The sequence below is a fragment of the Suricata suricatta genome, chromosome 8 (genome assembly GCF_006229205.1).
Source record: "Suricata suricatta isolate VVHF042 chromosome 8, meerkat_22Aug2017_6uvM2_HiC, whole genome shotgun sequence".
NCBI lineage: Eukaryota > Metazoa > Chordata > Mammalia > Carnivora > Herpestidae > Suricata > Suricata suricatta.
In genome coordinates, this window is record NC_043707.1 from 8,395,449 (window position 1) to 8,413,116 (window position 17,668).

Below are 17,668 nucleotides of genomic sequence, written 5' to 3' on the forward strand. Positions count from 1 at the left end.
ATTTTTGAGAGACGGAGTGCTAGCAGGGGAGGGGCAGAGAGAGAAGGAGACACAGAATCTGAAGCAGGCTCTAGGCTCTGAGCTGTCAGCACAGAGCCCGATGCAGGGCTCGGACTCACCGACCGTGAGATCATGACCTGAGCCGGAGGCGGATGCTCGCCCGACTGAGCCACCCAGGGGCCCGGTGGTCTGTTGCTTCTAATCAGGGCATCACCCTCCATGGATTGCCGTGGCTACTTTTTACCGTCCCTCCCTCAGCTGTGGACACCCAGGTGGCCTCCACACTCTGCCACCACACATAGTTCAGTGCATCGTGGGGGCCTCTGTGGAGCCACGGGAGCATGTCTCCGGGACGTTTGTGCCCAACCTTGAGTTGTGTGGCTGTAGGATCTCCTCGTCCTCAGGTTTTCTAAGTGCTGCTGGGGTGTTTGCCAAGAGGGTGCACCAGCCCCCTCCTACCAACAACCTTTGGCATTTCCTCGATTTCTAATTTGGGCCAGTTGTACAGTGTTGAGTGATGTGTTGCTGTTTTTACTTTGGAGAACTTTCTGAATATCTCACTTGAGACAAGACACAGCAGCCTAATGACCTGGACGCCGTGCCAACCAAGGGCAGTAGATTTCACAACAGGAGAGGTTGAGTAACTTACGTGAGGTCACACGGTCCGTGGGGTGACTGCGATTTGAACCTAGAACATGCACTTTTTCCCCCCTAATGTTTTATTTATTTTTGAGTGAGACAGAGCTGAGCTGTCAGCACAGAGCCTGACATGGGGCTCGAACCCACGAACCGCGAGATCATGACCTGAGCCGAAGTCAGATGCTCAACCGACTGAGCCCCCCAGGCACCCAGCCAGAGCACGCACTCTTAACCACCGTATTAGTATTATTATCGTGTTTTATCTCCTTCTTAACATATTATGAGTCTATATTGCAAGCTTCTTGGCAGAGACTGTGTTTTAAACCTATTTAGGGCCTCTGGATTTATTTATTTATTTTGGTAGGAGATGCTTAGTAAATCATTGTTTTACAGATTTGGCGGGGGAAAAAAGCGCAGCCAGTCTCTTCAAGTTTATCTGGAGGTCTACAAGGTGCAAGAGAAGAGGAACTTGTTCGATCTCTCAGCCCCACAGAGATGCTGACCAGGGGGTGGTAGTGGAAAATAAGGGACCTCAGGCATCTGACTTCCCGGCACCATCTGACCTCTGGAAACAGTTTGTCCTAAAGTTGGGGCAGCAGGGTGGTGTGAACAGGGCTTTGGGGGCAAATGCAAGAAAGGCTGACAAGCAATGAGGAATCTAGAATCCCCAAATGCCTCTGCTGAGTGGTCTCCACACCCACTAAGGCTGAGAGGGTACTCAAGGTCAAAGGCAGAGGTGGAGTGGAAAACCACATTACTAGACACACAGTTCAAAGATTTTCCATTCCGTCCTCTGGAGGGAAAGTATGGTCAACACATAGGGATGCATTTTTCTCTTGTGCTCTTTTATTACAGTGCAGAGCAGTGTTGAAGAGACAGGAGTTAGCCAAGGTGACCCTGCCCCCCTCTCGATGCTGCCTTAGACCCCCAAGGACAGACTCCCCATGCCCCTTTCTCTGGGAAGAAAGCATCTGATAAACTGAGGCTAGCCTCATTGTCATCACCTGTCCGATGACTATAACAGTACCAATGTCCCAGAGTTGCTGTGACAATTGAAATAAGATAAAACATAGAGTACCCAGCACGGCCCCAAACACAAAAGAACCTCCCAGCAGCGAAGGACAGTGATGCTGGTGGACAGGAGAGCAGTATATGGTGGATGTGAAGTTACTTAAGTATGAGATCGAACGCTTTGGTAATACTTGATTTCCTGCAGGGGAGAAAGGCATTTATTTCAGACACCGTTCTGGTGCATATAGTCTTTCAAAGTCTGTGGTGTAGTACAAAGTGGGGACAGAAATGAACCCCCAAAGGGACTTTTGGTGGCAAAAAAGATTGGATGTGGAAGGTGGTGGCCCGGGGTGGGGGGGAGGGGTGAGTTCAAAGAGGATCTTCTAAAAATATTGCTCGTTTACCAAAAAGACACAGACCATTTCTCTGCTGTGCCCCAGACAGCTCCTCAAAAGGAGAAATCATCATGTCACCCACGCCTTGTTTCACCAGGCAAGGACACCTCCCCAGGGCGGCTGGGGACCAAGAGTGACTAGAAGGAGCTGTGACTTTGGAGCCAAGCAGTTGGTTCAGATCCCAGATGACTAGCCTGTCTCTCTTCCTGAGAAATGGGAATACAGGTCACACGTATGTGTGCTAGACTGAATGGAATAAGGTCTATGCATCATGTCATTTGCTGCCTGGCACTCAGCAGGCACCTATAAATTTTAGTTATGAGGCACTTTTATGGAGGGAGAGAGCCTACCTCGGGCAGGAGTGCGCTGGAGTCCAGGGATAGATGCGCTAGACAGGGCTAGGGCCTGCAGACAGGGCTCCTGCCCTCACGGGACTCCTGGCCTATAGGATCTGCCCTGGGGACTGAAGGGGACTCTATGATTTGAGCCATCTCTATCCCTAGTCCCCTCTCGAGTGACATGTCGGGGAAAGAGTCCAATTAGCAGCCTTTGAGGCACTTCCTAAACATCTGGAGGCATAGGGAACATGGTTGTGGGAATACTGGGAGATTCCAAGCCGAGATGTAAGTAGATCTTGGCATGAATGCGAGGCTCTATGGATTTGGGTAACTAGATTATCGGAACTGAGTCCCGGCTCTGCGGCGTCCCCACACAAGGGGCTTCCTTCGCCCGTGGGCCTCTAAGAGCCCCTCTTGGCCTTTCAGGGTTCTCACAAGGGAAGCATCATCATCCTGATCTAGTAGTGGGAAAACTGAAACTCAGGTTGAGTCACTCGCTTAATACCTTCCAGCCACGACCCAAACTCAAACTCTCTAACCAGGTGACCTCGGGCAAGCCATTTCACCGAAGTGTTTGAGTATCCTTGTCTCTCAAATGGGCATCAATACTTCATCCTGCCTTCTTCCTCGAGCTCTTTGGCAGCTCAGGTGCAGGGGTGGGGGGTGGAAGCAGAAGCTCACTGTGAGCTGCAAATCCCTGTCTACTCCAGAGAAAGTGCATACGGTGCAGGGTTCCTCTTGGGGTCTCAGGAAGGGAGGTGCCGGGGTGTATGTCAAGGGTGTCTGAGCGTAGATGTCTTCTTGTCTGGACTTAGCCAATGACACAGAGCTTGGGTGACTTTTCTCCTAGGCAGCTTCTCTATGGTAGTGATTGGGGACATGAGCAGACCTCCAAGGTATCACTGCTGGCTGCGGGGCTTTCTTGTTCCTATGGGGGCCGCGGGGTCTCCTTATGTCAAAGGACAGAAAGCTTGGCTTCACAATGTTGTGGCTTGGGCAGGAATGAAAGGGAAAGGGCCCTTTGTCAACCTCACAGAGGTTAGAGGTGAATTGATCGTAATAAAGATGATGATAATGATGGCTGTCACCCACATTGTGGTCACCATGCATGTACTGAATATCATTCTAAGTTCGCTAAGCGCTTGCTAAGGGCCAGTCACCTTTCTGAGGGCTTTATGAGAATTAGCTCACCTGACCCTTATGGGATACCAATTATGATTCCCATTTTACAGATAAGGAAACTGAGACTCCAAGAGGCTTATAAAACCGACTTGCCCAGGTTGTGGTGAGTCAGCAGGTAGGAGTGGACAGGTCACTTGACTCCAGAGCTCATGCAAGTTCGCTTTTTACCTTCTTCTGTCAGTGTATTTCTCTGGTGTTTGCAATTGGTGATGCCGCCCAAAGTCTGAAGCTGAGCCTGTCTCACAAAGTGAGGCTGGGCTCACTTCTTCAGGCTCCTCCCTACTGTACTCCCTGCCATCGCCCATCCCTGATAGGACCTGGTCCCTATTCCTAGGCCTAGGTATGATTGGGGTTGTTCATGGAATGGGAACATTCTGATTGGCAGGAAAGAGCACTGGACCGAGAGTCTTGTTCTGGGGAGGAACAGGGACACGCCTTGCCGGAGACAGGCAGTAGCGCCGTGGGCAGGTCATGTGCCTGCCTTCTCAGGGCCTCATTTCCTCTGTAGAGTGAAGGAGGTTGAACTTGAAGGCCCCTGGCAGACCTATTACCCTGTGAAAAAACAGTTTGGGTAACTTGACCAAAGTCACCCAACTCATTCATGGAATTTCTGGGGTCAGTCCAGGGCTGTTGTCACCAGGTAGGTGACACCACAGCCTGGAAAAAGAGGTGAATTGTACTATATAAGCTGTTGATAAACAGCACAGATTGAAAAGGGGAAGGAGGCAGCAGGCAAGAGTTAAGGAAGGGAGTTCTTTTCTTACCTTCCCAGAAAGAACAGTAGATTTCTTGGATGGCTCTCAGCCCAATGTGCTGGGACAGGTGGAATTCTTCTCCCCACCCCCACCCCCCGGCTTGGCCTCATGACAAGAAAAGGGAGGTGGCCCCATCTTTCGGTTCTGCTTTCTCCAGTCATGGCTGGCTGGGCCTTTGAGGCATGTCTGCTATGTTTGGGTTCCTGTTGGGTTATGTTTGGGCTTCCACCCAACCCATTATCAGCAGGCAGCCCCAGCCAGGTCCACATGTTGGACTGGAAAGTTCCTTCTCTGTGATATCCACGGTCTACATGGAGACCCTCTACATGGAGACCTTATGAACGTTGTTTATGAGTCAAATGAAAAGCAGCAGCTGGAAGATGTTGGTGAGCTCTGTGTGTGTTTTCTCAGGGTCCTACCCTCGGCAACCCCACTTTCCTGTGGCCCAGGCAGGGGCACACAGAAGGCTCCTCTGGCCTTCAAGGTCAAGTCACCTGCCACCTCTTCCAAAAAACTGCTTATGATTCCTTCAAGCACATATCTGCATTTCACATATAGGAGGTTGAATGGTGGCCCCCGGAATATATGCCCTCATCAAATCCCTAGAACCGAATGCGACCTTATTTGGAAGAAGAGTCTTTGCTGGTATAATTAAGTTAAGGCTCTTGAAATAAGATCATCCTGGACTATGGTGGACTTAGGTGGATTTAAGTGGGCCCTAAATCCAAGGACAGGTGTCCTTTTAAGAGTTAGGCAGAAGATTTGAGTCATGAAGAGAAGACGATGGGACCATTGGGGCAGAGATGACAATGATTTGGTGACATGGTCACAAGTAAAGGAATGCTAACAGTCTCCAGAAGCTTCAAGAGACAAAGAAGGACTCTCCCCTAGAGCCTCTGGAGGGGCTGTGACTCAGCCAGCACCTTGATTTTGGACTTCTGGCCCCCAGAGCCGAGAGAGACTGAGGTTCTGTTGTTTTAAGCTCCTCAGTGTTACAGTACTTCTCACAGCACCTGTAGGCAAGGAACTCTCCATGGAATCAGGGACTGCTAGGGAAAGCTTAGGAACCCTGAAGGCACACAGATGACGCTTCAGAGTGACTCTAGCCAGCAAGAGCTGTGCCTACCAGGGAGGCTACTTGACTCATCTGAACAGCAGAGACAATAATGCTGATCTCCCAGGGTCAGTGTTTTGTTTTGTTTCCATAGCTTTATTGGGAGGTAATTCACATACCAGGCAATTCACCCGTTTAAAGTGCACAGTTCAGGGGTGCCTGGGTGGCTCAGTCAGTTAAACATTAAACTCTTGAGTTTGGAGCAGGACTCATGGTTGTGAGATCAAGCCCTGCATCAGGCTCAGCACTGTGCATGGAGCCTGCTTGGGATTCTCTCTCTTTCTCACCCTCTGCTCCCTCCTACACTCACATGTGGTCTTTTTCTCTCAAAAAAAATCTAAAAAATAAAATGCACAAATCACTGATCTTTTTAGTATATTCACACAGTTGTGCAACCATCCCCACAGTAGCTGAAGAACATTTTTGGCGTCCCCCCAAAAGAAACCCCATCTCCATGATCAGTTGCTCCCCAATTTTCTCCACAGCTCTCCCCTAACCCTAGTCAATCACTAATCTACTTATTTGCTTATTCTGTACATTTCAGATAAACGGGATTATACAATATATTGGTCCTTTGTGTCTGGTTTCTTTCACTTAGTATAATGTTTTCAAGTTTCATTCATGTTGTATCATATATCAGTACTTTATTCTTTTTATGGCTGAATGGTGTTCCATTGTATGGATTTATCACATTTTGTTTATTAATTGATTGATAGATATTTGAATTGTTTCTATATTTTGGCTATTATGAGTAATGCATTTACAAACCTTCATATACAAATTTTTATGTGGACATATCCAGAATATTTGGAAGATTGAGTGAAGTAATGTGTAAGGCATCGGATACGCCCTTCACCAAATGAAGAATCTTAGAATCTGTTTCAACAGATTACGAATTTTCAATTTACCTGTTATGTAACTGAGGCACAGAGAGGAGCCGAGCCTTGCTCAAGGTCACCCAAGGCGGTAGAGCATCACACCTCATTGCATATCTTTGCATCAGACTGCCCAGAACAAATTCCCAGGTCCCTTTGGACCTGGGACATCTTATGCAAGTCACTTCACCCATTGGGGACTCAGTTTATTCACATGGAAAATGAAGACAGTAATAGCGCCTATCTCATATGGTTGTGAGTGTGAGAATTAAATGTGCTAGCCCATGTGTCTGATATATGGTAGGTGATCTACAAATCTCAACTGTTACCACTCATGGCAGCGCCATATGTGGAACCCAAGTCTCCTGGCTCCCAGGTGGAAGATGTCTTGAATCTGTATCTCCCCAGTTCCATTTCCTGTATCATGGGCATCTTCCCAGAGATACTGTAAGTTCACTGGAGGAAGGAAATATAGCTTCCTCTCTCCACTGCCCTGAGCATGTAAGAGGTGACGAATGAGCACTTTTGCTCATTCTTTGGCCCTCCCAAACTCTGGTCTTCACTGAGTGACCCAGCTAGGTGCTGTAGTAGGTTAACTCTCCACATCTTTCCAACACTCCATGCGATGACTGAACGTGTCTTCCTTTCAGGCAGTGGACAGTGTGCCGCCATGGAGTTGGGGCCTCTAGAAGGCGGCTACTTGGAGCTTCTCAACAGCAATGCCGACCCCTTGCAGCTCTACCACCTCTATGACCAGATGGACCCGGCTAGAGAAGAGAGCGAGCTCTGCTCGGGTGAGCTTTCCTCCCTGGGGCCCATTCCCAAGTCCTTCCTCGGCCCCCTCAGCCTGCAGCGGACTCAGCCGCCAGGGGACGTTCCGGCTGCTGAGCTCCGGTCAGCACCACGGACAGCTCTGAAACCGCGTGCTCGCTCCCAAAGGGGACTGACGTCTCCCAGCCCCTCTCTGCCCCTCCTCTGTCCCCCCCCCAGCCCGCTTCCCAGACCTTTCCAGCTTCATCCAACGAACTTTTCCCTCCAGAACCCGACATGGACACCATCAACTGTGAGCAGTTCAGCAGACTGTTGTGTGACATGGAAGGTGATGAAGAGACCAGGGAGGCTTATGCCAATATTGGTGAGGAAGCATTCTGAAGCCAGATAAAGGCCAGTTGAGGGGAAGGTCCCTTTTTCTCTTTTGTTAACCTCGGCCATTCACCAGGAGCCACAACAGGCCCGCCCCTCATAAATCAGGGCAAGGGGGATGCAGAGCGAGGGCTGGAAAACAGAGACTCTGGGGAAGAAGGCAGATAGAGAATAGTAAGGGAAATCAACCCCTTCACTAATAACTATCAGGTAATTCAAATCTCACCTTTACATCCTCTGCCTCCGTTTCCATACCTTTTTAAATGTTTATTTATTTATTTTGAGAGAGAGAGAGAGAGAGAGAGAGAGAGAGAGAGAGAGAGAGAGCGAGCAAGTGAGTGAGTGCAGGGAAAGGGCAGAAGGAGAGACAGAGAAATCCCAAGCAGGCTCTGCAATGCCAATGCAAAGCCCACTGCAGGGCTCGAACCCACGAACTGTGAGATTATGACCTGAGCTGAAACCAAAAGTCAGGTGCTTAACCAACTGAGCCACCCAAGCGCCCCCTCTATACCTTTTTATATTTCTTGCTCTTCTTTCTTTCTGTCCACACAGTCTATACCATGCACCCCCCCTTTCTCCCCAGCTCCAAAGCCAAACCACTCTAGTATTTGTCATATCTATCATTTAGGGGGTACTTATTACCTGCTGATCACTGTATGTCCTAGTGCACTGAATCCTCACAACGAAGGAAGTAGATCCTATTGGTATCTCTGTTTTACAAATGAGGAAATTGAAATTTAGAGAGGCAAAGCAATGTACCCAAGGCTGCAGGAGAGATAGTCATGGGCAGGTGTGAGATTTGAACTTCAGTCTTTCTCACTTCAAATTCTTTGTTTTTAACCACAAAAAGGAAAGTGTCTAGGGTGGGGACGTTCTCTAAGGCTTCAGCTGAGAGGCTGATTTGCAGCTTTAAAAAGAGCTACCGCTTTCTGATAAGGGCAGAAGTCTTTGGAGAGAAGTCTTGCTGTTTTTGCTTTTCATTTTTGTTTTGTTTTGTTTTTGTGGGGAGCAGGGTAAAGTCTCCCTCCTTACCAGAATCACCAGTATCTCATACAGAGGCTTTGTTGAATTAGAAAAAGATGCCCCTTCTTCTGGAGGATGCAGCCTCCATTTGTCCTCTCCTGGGCACCCTTGTACAGCAAATAGCCTGCACAACTGTTCTTAGTGGCTCTTTTTCTGACAGCCCAAGAACCACATCCCTGAGGAGGTCTGTGCTCAGCATGAATGTGGCCAGCCTCCCCCCAGTGCACTGCGAATCCAGTAGCATGCAAAGAAGAAAATGGAGAGGAGTACTAACTGTGCGTGTCTCAAAAATTACAGAACTGGGAGGTCTGCCCACTTCCTTTCCTTCCTGGGAACCTACTTGAGGAAGCAGAAGGGTTGGGTGCTGAGGGCAGTCATATTTCTTCACAACTGGAGGCAGTGATAAGGATTAGAGCCTTCCGTAGGATTTAGGGGCTTTTTCGCTTGGGAGCATCTACCCAGGAAGTTGAAGTGGCCAAAGCAAGTGGAAGCAGAAGGTTCGCCCAAGTCTGGTCCTCAAGTCTGTGGGCTTTCTCTGTGCTTCTAGAAGGCCACGGCCCAGCCTGAGCATGCAGTTATTTCAGGCTTCTTGGAATATGGCTGGCGGATGGCTTCCCTGTGTGCTTAATGGGCATAATAATCACACCTGCCTCATGGGATGGCTGAGGATTGGCTGAGTCTTTGTGTAAGGTGTTTAAGGAAGGATTTTGCAAAGAGGAAGTTAGGTACTTCCCACCACGACTACCATCAGCATCACCACCGTCATCGTGGTCGTTGCCACCCTTATGCTGTTCCTCAGCTCAGAAGCCTCTTGTGACTCTCCATTGCTGATGAAATCAAGCCCCAACTTGCCCCAACGTGAGTCACCCATGTCTGAGTGCTCCAAACACCTTCTCTCACTCCATCCCCACTATTCAAAGCTCTCACTTTCCACAGCTCTGACTCTGCCCACCTTTCAAGGCTTGGCTCCAGAACACTTCCTCCAGGAGCCCTCCCAGATTGACCCCTGCCACTGTACACTGTCTTTCTTCTGACCTCTCGCCATGATAACTGTCTTCCCATTGGCTCCAAGTCACGTACCACTTCATATCATTAACTACCATTTATTGAGTGCCTACGGTATGCTGGCTGCCTGTGCTTTATGCTTTAATTTGGAGGTAGAGCCTCTAATCCCTGGGTTGTAGGCATTATGTATTCTCATTACACAGATGGGGAAATGGAGTCTCAGAGAGGTTAAGTAATTGGTCCAAGTTTGCACAGCTAATAGGGCTAATGGGGGTGGAGCTGAATTTAAACTTGGGGCACCTGGGTGGCTCAGTCGGTTAAGCATCGGCTTCGGCTCAGGTCATAATCTCATGGTTCGTGGGTTCAAGCCCCACATCGGGCTCTGTGATGACAGCTCAGAACCTGGAGCCTGCTTCAGATTGTGTATCTCCCTCTCTGTCTCTCAAAAATAAATAAAAACCATTAAAATAAAAAAATTAAACTCAAACCCCATGACAATGCTACTATACTGCATTGTACTAATTTATAGCAATAGTAAAGTTTTCATGGGTGCATATCATCCCTTCAATGAGATGAGGTTCAGTGTTCCTTCATTCATGTGATCATTTATTCAGCAAACACTGACTGAGCCCCCTGTGCCAAACCTGGGAGGGTCCCCGTGCCTTGGTGCCTACCCCAAGGTCTGGCAGCACGAGGCATTCAGAGAACTCACTGACTGATTGCCCATTTCCTTTTCTTGGCAGCGGAACTGGACCAATACGTGTTCCAGGACTCGCAACTGGAGGGTCTGAGCAAAGACTTTTTCAGTAAGTTGGGGATTCTTGACTCAGCCTGCATTTCCTTCCTCCTCGTTCCTTGGGGAGCCTTGTAAGACCTGACGGTCACCCTTTGAAGGGTGGTCAGATCCCACCCCAATATAAGGGCAATGAAGGCTCACCGCGGACATCCACTGACTATATGTTGGTGTTTTGGTTTTTTTCCCCAAAGTCGAGCATATAGGATTGGAAGAAATGATCGGCGAGGGTGTGGAGGTGCTGGAAGAAAAGAAAAGTCAGAAAAGACGTAAGCCCCTCTCTGATCTGCCCTCTGCCGGCCTGACTCCTGGCCCCACCTTGGCTCCAGAGCCTTCTGTGGCTCCTAGCTGCTGCCCTTGTTAAACCCTGTCTTCTCTGCCCGGTTTGGGTGTTCCACCCACCACTCCCCTCACTGATCCTTCCTGGTGACCCGGGGAGGAGGCAGACAGGTGCTAAAGGCCATCTTCAGGAGTGTCCCTTCCCCAAGCTATTTTGATTGCCATTTCCTGAAGGACCTTTGGGCTCTGGCTTCTCTTTCATCCTTAGTTGTCACCCTGCGTTTGAGGGAAGTGTCTTCACATTTTCTGGAGTCAGCAAGAACTGGGTTTGAATCCTCGGTCTGCTGTTTATGGTTGGGGTGGCCTTGAGCAAGCCCTTGCACCTCTCTGAGCCTCCTACTCAGTCTCGGGCTCCTTAAGTGTCTTCACCTGGCAGTCAAAATGAGCTTCTCAATGCCATTCAGATCATTTTGCTATCCTGCTAACCCTTCAATGGCGACAAAATACAGACACAAAGCCTATATAGTCTGGCCCTTCCCACCTCTTCAAACTTCCCATGAGCCGGTACACGCCAGCCACACTGGCTTCCTTCTGTTCCTATAACCCACATACCCTTCCTGGCCTCAGGGCCTTTGAACTTGCTGTTCTATCTGGAAAGCCCTTTCCGCAAGTCTTCCCATAGCAGGCTCCTTTATGTTCTTTAGGTCTTGGCTAACCTGTCACCTCCTCCCGGAGGCTTTCCTTGACCACCCTTCCACATAGATTACCTCACTCATTTTTACTTTGTGTCTCTCCTAGCCCCTTAGCACTTGCCACCATCTGGACTTATTTTATTAATTGCCGTTTGACTAGTTCCCTGCTGTGAGGACAAGGATCTTGTCTTCCTTACGTATCACTGCATCCCAAGAATCCAACACAGGGCCTGCTGTAGCCTGTCAATAAGTGTCCACTGAATGCAATCTGTAAAATGGGCACAACAGTTGTGTACTTCCAAGGTTCTACACCATCTGTCGGACTCATACCTATTTTTTTTATTTTTGAACAGATAGAGCAGGTGCATGCTATAAAAATCCTATAAAAATTCAGAAAGTGCAGAAAAGAATATTCAGTGACAAAAAATCTCCCTCCCACCCGTCCCCCAGCTCCTCAGTTTCCCTGCCTGAAAAAAATATCTTCCCCAGCGTTTTATTGTCATCTTTTTCAACGTAAAGGTGAAAATTGTATCACTGACAACCACAGACGCACCACGAACATTCTACGGTTCATGTTTGGCTCTATTTGCTTTAACACATCTCTATCCATCTGTCCATCCCTGTATCCACCCACTCATCCATTCATTTTATTCTGGGAACATTTTAAAGTAAATTGGAGACACCAGTATACTTCCCCGTATGCCAGATAGCTTTCTTGTTCTTTTTTAAGGCCGAGGGGAATCTCACCGGGTGGGTGAATGGTTTGTTTAATCAGCCCCTTGCTGAGGGACACATAGGGTTTTTCTCCCTTGGTGTGCTGGCATTTGATGCTTAACTTGCCGATTTCCAATGCACACCTGCAAAGTAGGGATCCCTGCCCCTATTTCACAGATGAGTGATCAAAGGCTCACAGAGGCCACATTGCAAAGAAATACAACCAGGAAGGGACACAAAGCAGGTCGTTTCTTTTTCTAAACTCACTCTCCTCTTGTGTCCCCTTTGTGGCTCACCCTCTTCCAGTGCCTCACTTCCCCCAGTGCTTCAATGTGTGACTCAGTCAACTGAGCATCTGACTCTTGATTTCGGCTCAGGTCATGATCCCAGGGTCGTGGGATCGAGCCCCATGTTGGGTTCCGTGCTGGGCATGGAGCCTGCTTGGGATTCTCTCTCTCTCTCTCTCTCTCTCTCTCTCTCTCTCTCTCTCTCCCTCTCTCTCTTTCTCTAAACAAAAGGTAGGATTTGGGCAAGGCCATCTGGGTACTGGGGTTCATGAGCCCCTCAAGGCTTGGACCACACCTTCCTTGGGGCAGTTGACCATGATGTTCTCTCTGCAGCTTTCCCAGAGGAACTGCCTGTGGACTCAAAGCACAGGAAGCTAGGTGAGCAGCATAAGGGGGTGGGTGCCCACGGATATATTGAGGCAGGAAAGCAGGGGCCTCTTCAGGTGCATGTAGAAACTGGCAATTGAAAGCTGAGGTTCAGAGAGGTGAAGTCACTTGTCCAAGATCACACAGCTAGGGAGAGGCAGGGTTGGAATTCAAACCACGATCATGATTCCATAGCCCCTGCTCTGCCGTTTCAGAGCTGCTGGGAGATTCAGCTTCTCCTACAAAGCCTCTACCCCAACACCCCCTCTTCTTAATTCTGAGTCAGAGCTGAGACTCTGCCCTCTGCCTTGCCCCACTGCCCCTTCAGGGTCCTGTAGAGTACAGAGTCACCTAGAGTCATTGGGTCACCCAGGGCCCTGTGGTCTCTGCAGAGCCCCAGTGAACCTCCCCCTCAGGCTCTTGCCTTCTCCCACCAGATGGTGCCTCCTCTTCCTTCTCCTCCCCTCTCCTCCCTGCCAGCTGTTATTGTGAAGGTGGGGAGACCAGCCCCGGAGTGGGGTCCGAGTGAGCAAACAGCTCATCATCTAATGGAGGAAGCCTGGTCCCTGCCCTCAGAAAGTTCTAATTCTGATCAGGGAGACAGGGACCCTGCCCAGGAAGAATCCAGAACGATGGACAAGTGGTCCCTGTCCTCAGAAATCTCCCTGTCTGATGGGAGAGATGGGGCCCCTACTTTCCAAGACCCCCAATCTGATGGGGGAGACAGGAGCTCTGTCTGTGAAGACCCCAGGGCAATCGGGAAATAGTCCTTGTGCTCTGGGAGCTCTGAGTCTGACGGGGACAAGGGGGCAGGGGGCAGTCCCCACCTTCTTTTGGGGTATGCTTGGTGCCCCTTCGGGTCCCCCAGGGGGTTCAGTGACTGCCTGTGGCAGGTGGTTCTGTTTGTAGGTTCCGTCCTGCCTGTGGCTCTTTATCTTAGGAAGTCTTCGGGACCCAGCCACAGGGAGAGGGCTGGGAAGTGGGGGGTGCCGGGCACAGAGCAGTTGGCGACACACTGGCTTGACCCAGGGCTGGGAAGAGGCTGGGAGCTTTCCATATCTGCCTAGAGAGAGATCTCCTCTCCCTCTGCTGTTGCCCCCAGGAAGGCCCCTCCAGACTCCCCCGCAGATCCCACCCAGTCCCAGACTCCCCTTCAGATCCTACCCAGTCTCCAACACGGTCCCCTTCCTCACAGCTGACCCCCTCGCCGTGCCCATGGTGACTGGCACTTTCCTGGTGGAGTCCGTGAGTGACTCGTCCACTCCGCCCTGCCCGTCACCACCTGCCGTGTTCAACAAGGAGAGCGCCCTGATGCCTGGTACGTTGTGGACTTGGAGGGGGTAGGCTTCCCCCCATCCCTGGGAGCGTCTGAAGAGTGGCTAGGGCAGGGGCCAGCAGGGACAGGACCCCCACCCCCGCAGTGTCTCCAGCTTCCATCCCAGCCAGTCCCATCCTCCGGGTCCTCATCAGCTCAGCCCGTGCCAGAGAATGTGCCTTGGACGAAAACACAGCCCTGGGAGACTTAGCAGGGACTCCCCACAAATAAGGCGCTCACCCCCCAGCCCTGTGCATTCATCAGCTATGAACTGAGCACACTCTCTGTGCCCGGCCCCTCCGCCAGGTGCGGGGGATCTGGCCGTGGACAAGACAAACACAAGGGCCGCTCCGGGGGACGTTGGAGCCCTTTAAGAAAGGGAGTCCGACGGTAACAAATGAATATTCACAAAACAGAATGAGGGACACAGGTGTTCCAAGGACCCCGCCTCACTGCCTTTGTCTCCCGCAGTGCCCCCTTCCAGTCCCTTGCTGAGCTGCCTGAGCCTTGGACACATCCAGATCGTCCCCACCCTGCCCCAGGGGCTCTGGCAAATCTCAGGGGCTGGGACAGGGATGTCTGATATGGTCATCTATCCAGGTAAGTGCTCGAGGCGTAGCCCACGCCCCTCTCCCTGGAACCTGACCACTCCCTGTGGCCTAGCACTTTCTCGTGGCCATCCCCAGGACACCCTTCTGTGACCCCGTTTCCCACAACTCAAGGAGAAGAGCAGAGCCAGCTCCCAAGGTGGTCTGGGTGAGCAACGCACCCAGTGCTTACAGCCTTCCAAGGGTCACTTCCTCCCACTAAGTCTGAGTGTGGCTGTTTCTTTCCTTACTTTTCCTTTTTAATGTTTGTTTATTTTGAGAGAGAGTGAGTGCGAGCAGGGGAGAGAGAGAGTGAGTGCGAGCAGGGGAGGGACAGAGAGAGATGAGGAGAGAGGATCCCAAGCAGGCTCCGTCTGTCAGCGCAGACCCCAACGGAGCGGGGGGTGCTCAAACTCATGGAACCGTGAGATAATGACCTGAGCTGAAACCAAGAGTCAGATGCTTAACTGACCGAACCGCCTGGGCACCCCAATCTTTTTTCTTTTTATTAAGCTTTATTATATTTTAAATGATAAATCACAACCTCAATACATGCTCATTAACAAGGCAAACAGTAAGAGACGCTTACAAGAGTGGCTGCGGCCGTCCCTTGCTGTCTCAGTGGATAGTGTGGCGAACGGTTTGGTGTACATCCTTGCACAGCTTTTTCGGAATTGCCTTACTTCTGATCAGCAAAATGGTCCCTGCTGACCTACCACACTGAGGGGCTCTGAACTGTCCAGGGGAAGGCTCGCTGGGGCTCTTGGGGATGGGAGAGAGGAGGAAGCGGGGGGACACTTTCACCCACTTCAGGAGCATCCTTTAGAGGTCGTATGCCTGTTCTGTGATGCGCTGGGGCCCTGCAAACAAGGGAGCATTCCTGACACCTAGGAAAACAAGCTCTGACCACAGAGCAGGAAGAGTGCTAAGAGTACTTGCCCTAAGTTCCCTATGAGCTGACTGTGTCCATTTCACAGATGGGGACATCAAGTCTCGGTGAGCTAGATGTAACCCCAGAGGCCTTTTCTCAGTCCTGTCCTGAAATTGTCTTCTTTCGGAATGTCCCATCTCCTCTCTTCCCAAGCCACACAGCTTGGGGGTGGGGATGGCCCAAGCGCGTTCCTGGGTGGGTACCTGTTGTTCTGACACTTCTCCTGGCCCCGATGTAGGTGAGATGCCTCAGGCCAGCCAAGTGCTTCCTTCCAGTGGCCCAGCCTTGCACAGCCTCCCCAAGTCCCCAGAACGGCCCGGCTCCACCAGCCCCTTTGCCCCATCCGCAACGGACCTTCCCGGAATGCCAGAACCAGCTCTGACCTCCCGTGCGAATATGACAGGTAGAGCCTCTGGAACCTGGGAGAGTCCCGGGAAGCAGGATTCAGGCCCCGGGGGGAAGGGATCACCCCAACCAGGTCTGTGAGCTGAGCTACCCGCAGAGACAAGCAGGCTGCATTCACGGATAAAACAAGGCAGGGGGTCTCCAGGGCATGGAGGGCATGAGAGGGTGTGCAAGGAGGAAAGTAGCCTTTAGCTAATTGCCACTGGGCAGAAAAGCTGACCCAGCATGGTCACATCTGAATTGTCCGCAGAATCCGCAAACCTCCATTTTGCCGTAGCTATTGTGATTTTTAAAACACTGGTGAAAAATTTAAGAACACAGCTGTGGCCAGAAAAGACCTGAGTAGGACAGAAGCTTAGGTCACCACCTGCTGACCTTGGTCTCGGGGAGACTCCTCCCCTGTCAGCTCTGCCTTTGGGATACTCAGGGGACTGCATGGCCCGGAAGACGGCACGAGTCCCGGGGCCTGTCCCTTACCCTGACTTTTTTTCTCCAGAGGAGCAGACGTCCCCTACCCGATCCCCGGCAGCTCATGAGCTCTCCAGCAAGCTCCCAAAATGGCCTGGTGAGTGCAGGCTGGCTCTCTATGGCTGGGGGTGGGGTGGGGTGGGGGGGAGAGCCAGGTCGGGCCCCACTTCCCTCATTCCCGCAGCACTTACTCAACCTGTTTGTTGGTTTCCACCTTTGATTCCGCCCCTCACTGACACATGGGTCCTGGTTATTGAGGGGCCTGTCCTCATGAGCCCACACGGGGTGTCCGGTGTCGGTGTCATATTTTCCAGGCCGAGGGCATGAATGAGGGGAGGGCAGTAACGGGTGAGTGGGCGGAGGAAGGAGCCAGCTGTGGGGAGGGGGATGCGGGAATGGCCAAGTTCCCAAGTCTTACACTGTCCCGCATGCTCCTCCAAGCACGGTAGGTGTCTCGAATCACACGTGTTGTGAACAACGCTAATGTCATCCCCACTTGCACATGAGGAACTCGAGGCGCCAGCCCCGGAGACACAGTGGGGTCTATATCAGGCTCAAGGTCACACGCAGTATCAGTGGAGCTGGGATTTGATCCAGATGTGGGATTCCACGGTCTTTTTTTTTTTTTTTAATTTATTTTTGAGAAACAGAGACAGTGTGAGCAGGGGAGGGTCAGAGCGAGAGGGGGACACAGAATCGGAAGCAGGCTCCAGGCTCTGAGCTGTCAGCACAGAGCCCGATGTGGGGCTCGAACCCACAAACTGTGAGATCATGACCTGAGCTGAAGCCAGACACTTAATGGACTGAGCCACCCAGGTGCCCCTCCACTATCTTCCCCCTTAACACCACGCCCCTGCTCCCGGCCTTCCTCTAGTGAGTGAGCAAAAGCGGAAGGGGGTAAGTGAGCAAATGAAGGGGTGGGTGGATAAACAAGGGAGGAGGAGGAGTGCGTGAATGACTGGCAGGCGGGGAAGTGAATGAATGAGCGGATGAATGAATGCCCGGGGACTGAATGAAGCAGTAACAAAGCAGGCAGCGGGTGAAGACGCCAGCGATGGTCGGGCCGGCCCCTCAGCTGTCCTCATGGTGGCCGCTCCTGCCACTTGCACCCCCCTTAACACACGCACCCCCTTGGGCCTTTGCAGAGCGGGTGGAGAAGTTCCGCAGCTCCCTTCGGGAGAGGTACCAGGCTGAGCCCGCAGGCCCGGAAGGCATCCTGGTGGAGGTGGAGCTGGTGAGGGCGCGGCTGGAGAGGAGCAACAGCAAGAGCCAGGAGAGGGAGCTGGCCACCCCAGACTGGGCGGAGCGGCAGCCGGCCCGCGGGGGCCTGGCCGAGGTGCTGCTGGCGGCC

The 17,668-nt window shown here is 51.4% G+C and overlaps 1 protein-coding gene across 1 annotated transcript in view; it reads left to right on the forward strand.

The window, feature by feature from the left end:
• CIITA (class II major histocompatibility complex transactivator) overlaps positions 1 to 17,668 on the forward strand; it is a 46,175-nt gene that overhangs the window by 15,510 nt on the left and 12,997 nt on the right. Inside the window, 10 exon segments of the mRNA XM_029946627.1 lie at positions 6,960 to 7,103; positions 7,349 to 7,444; positions 10,224 to 10,286; positions 10,468 to 10,542; positions 12,579 to 12,623; positions 13,807 to 13,929; positions 14,398 to 14,526; positions 15,683 to 15,847; positions 16,346 to 16,414; positions 17,463 to 17,667. Coding sequence (XP_029802487.1) covers positions 6,960 to 7,103; positions 7,349 to 7,444; positions 10,224 to 10,286; positions 10,468 to 10,542; positions 12,579 to 12,623; positions 13,807 to 13,929; positions 14,398 to 14,526; positions 15,683 to 15,847; positions 16,346 to 16,414; positions 17,463 to 17,667 — 1,114 coding nt within the window.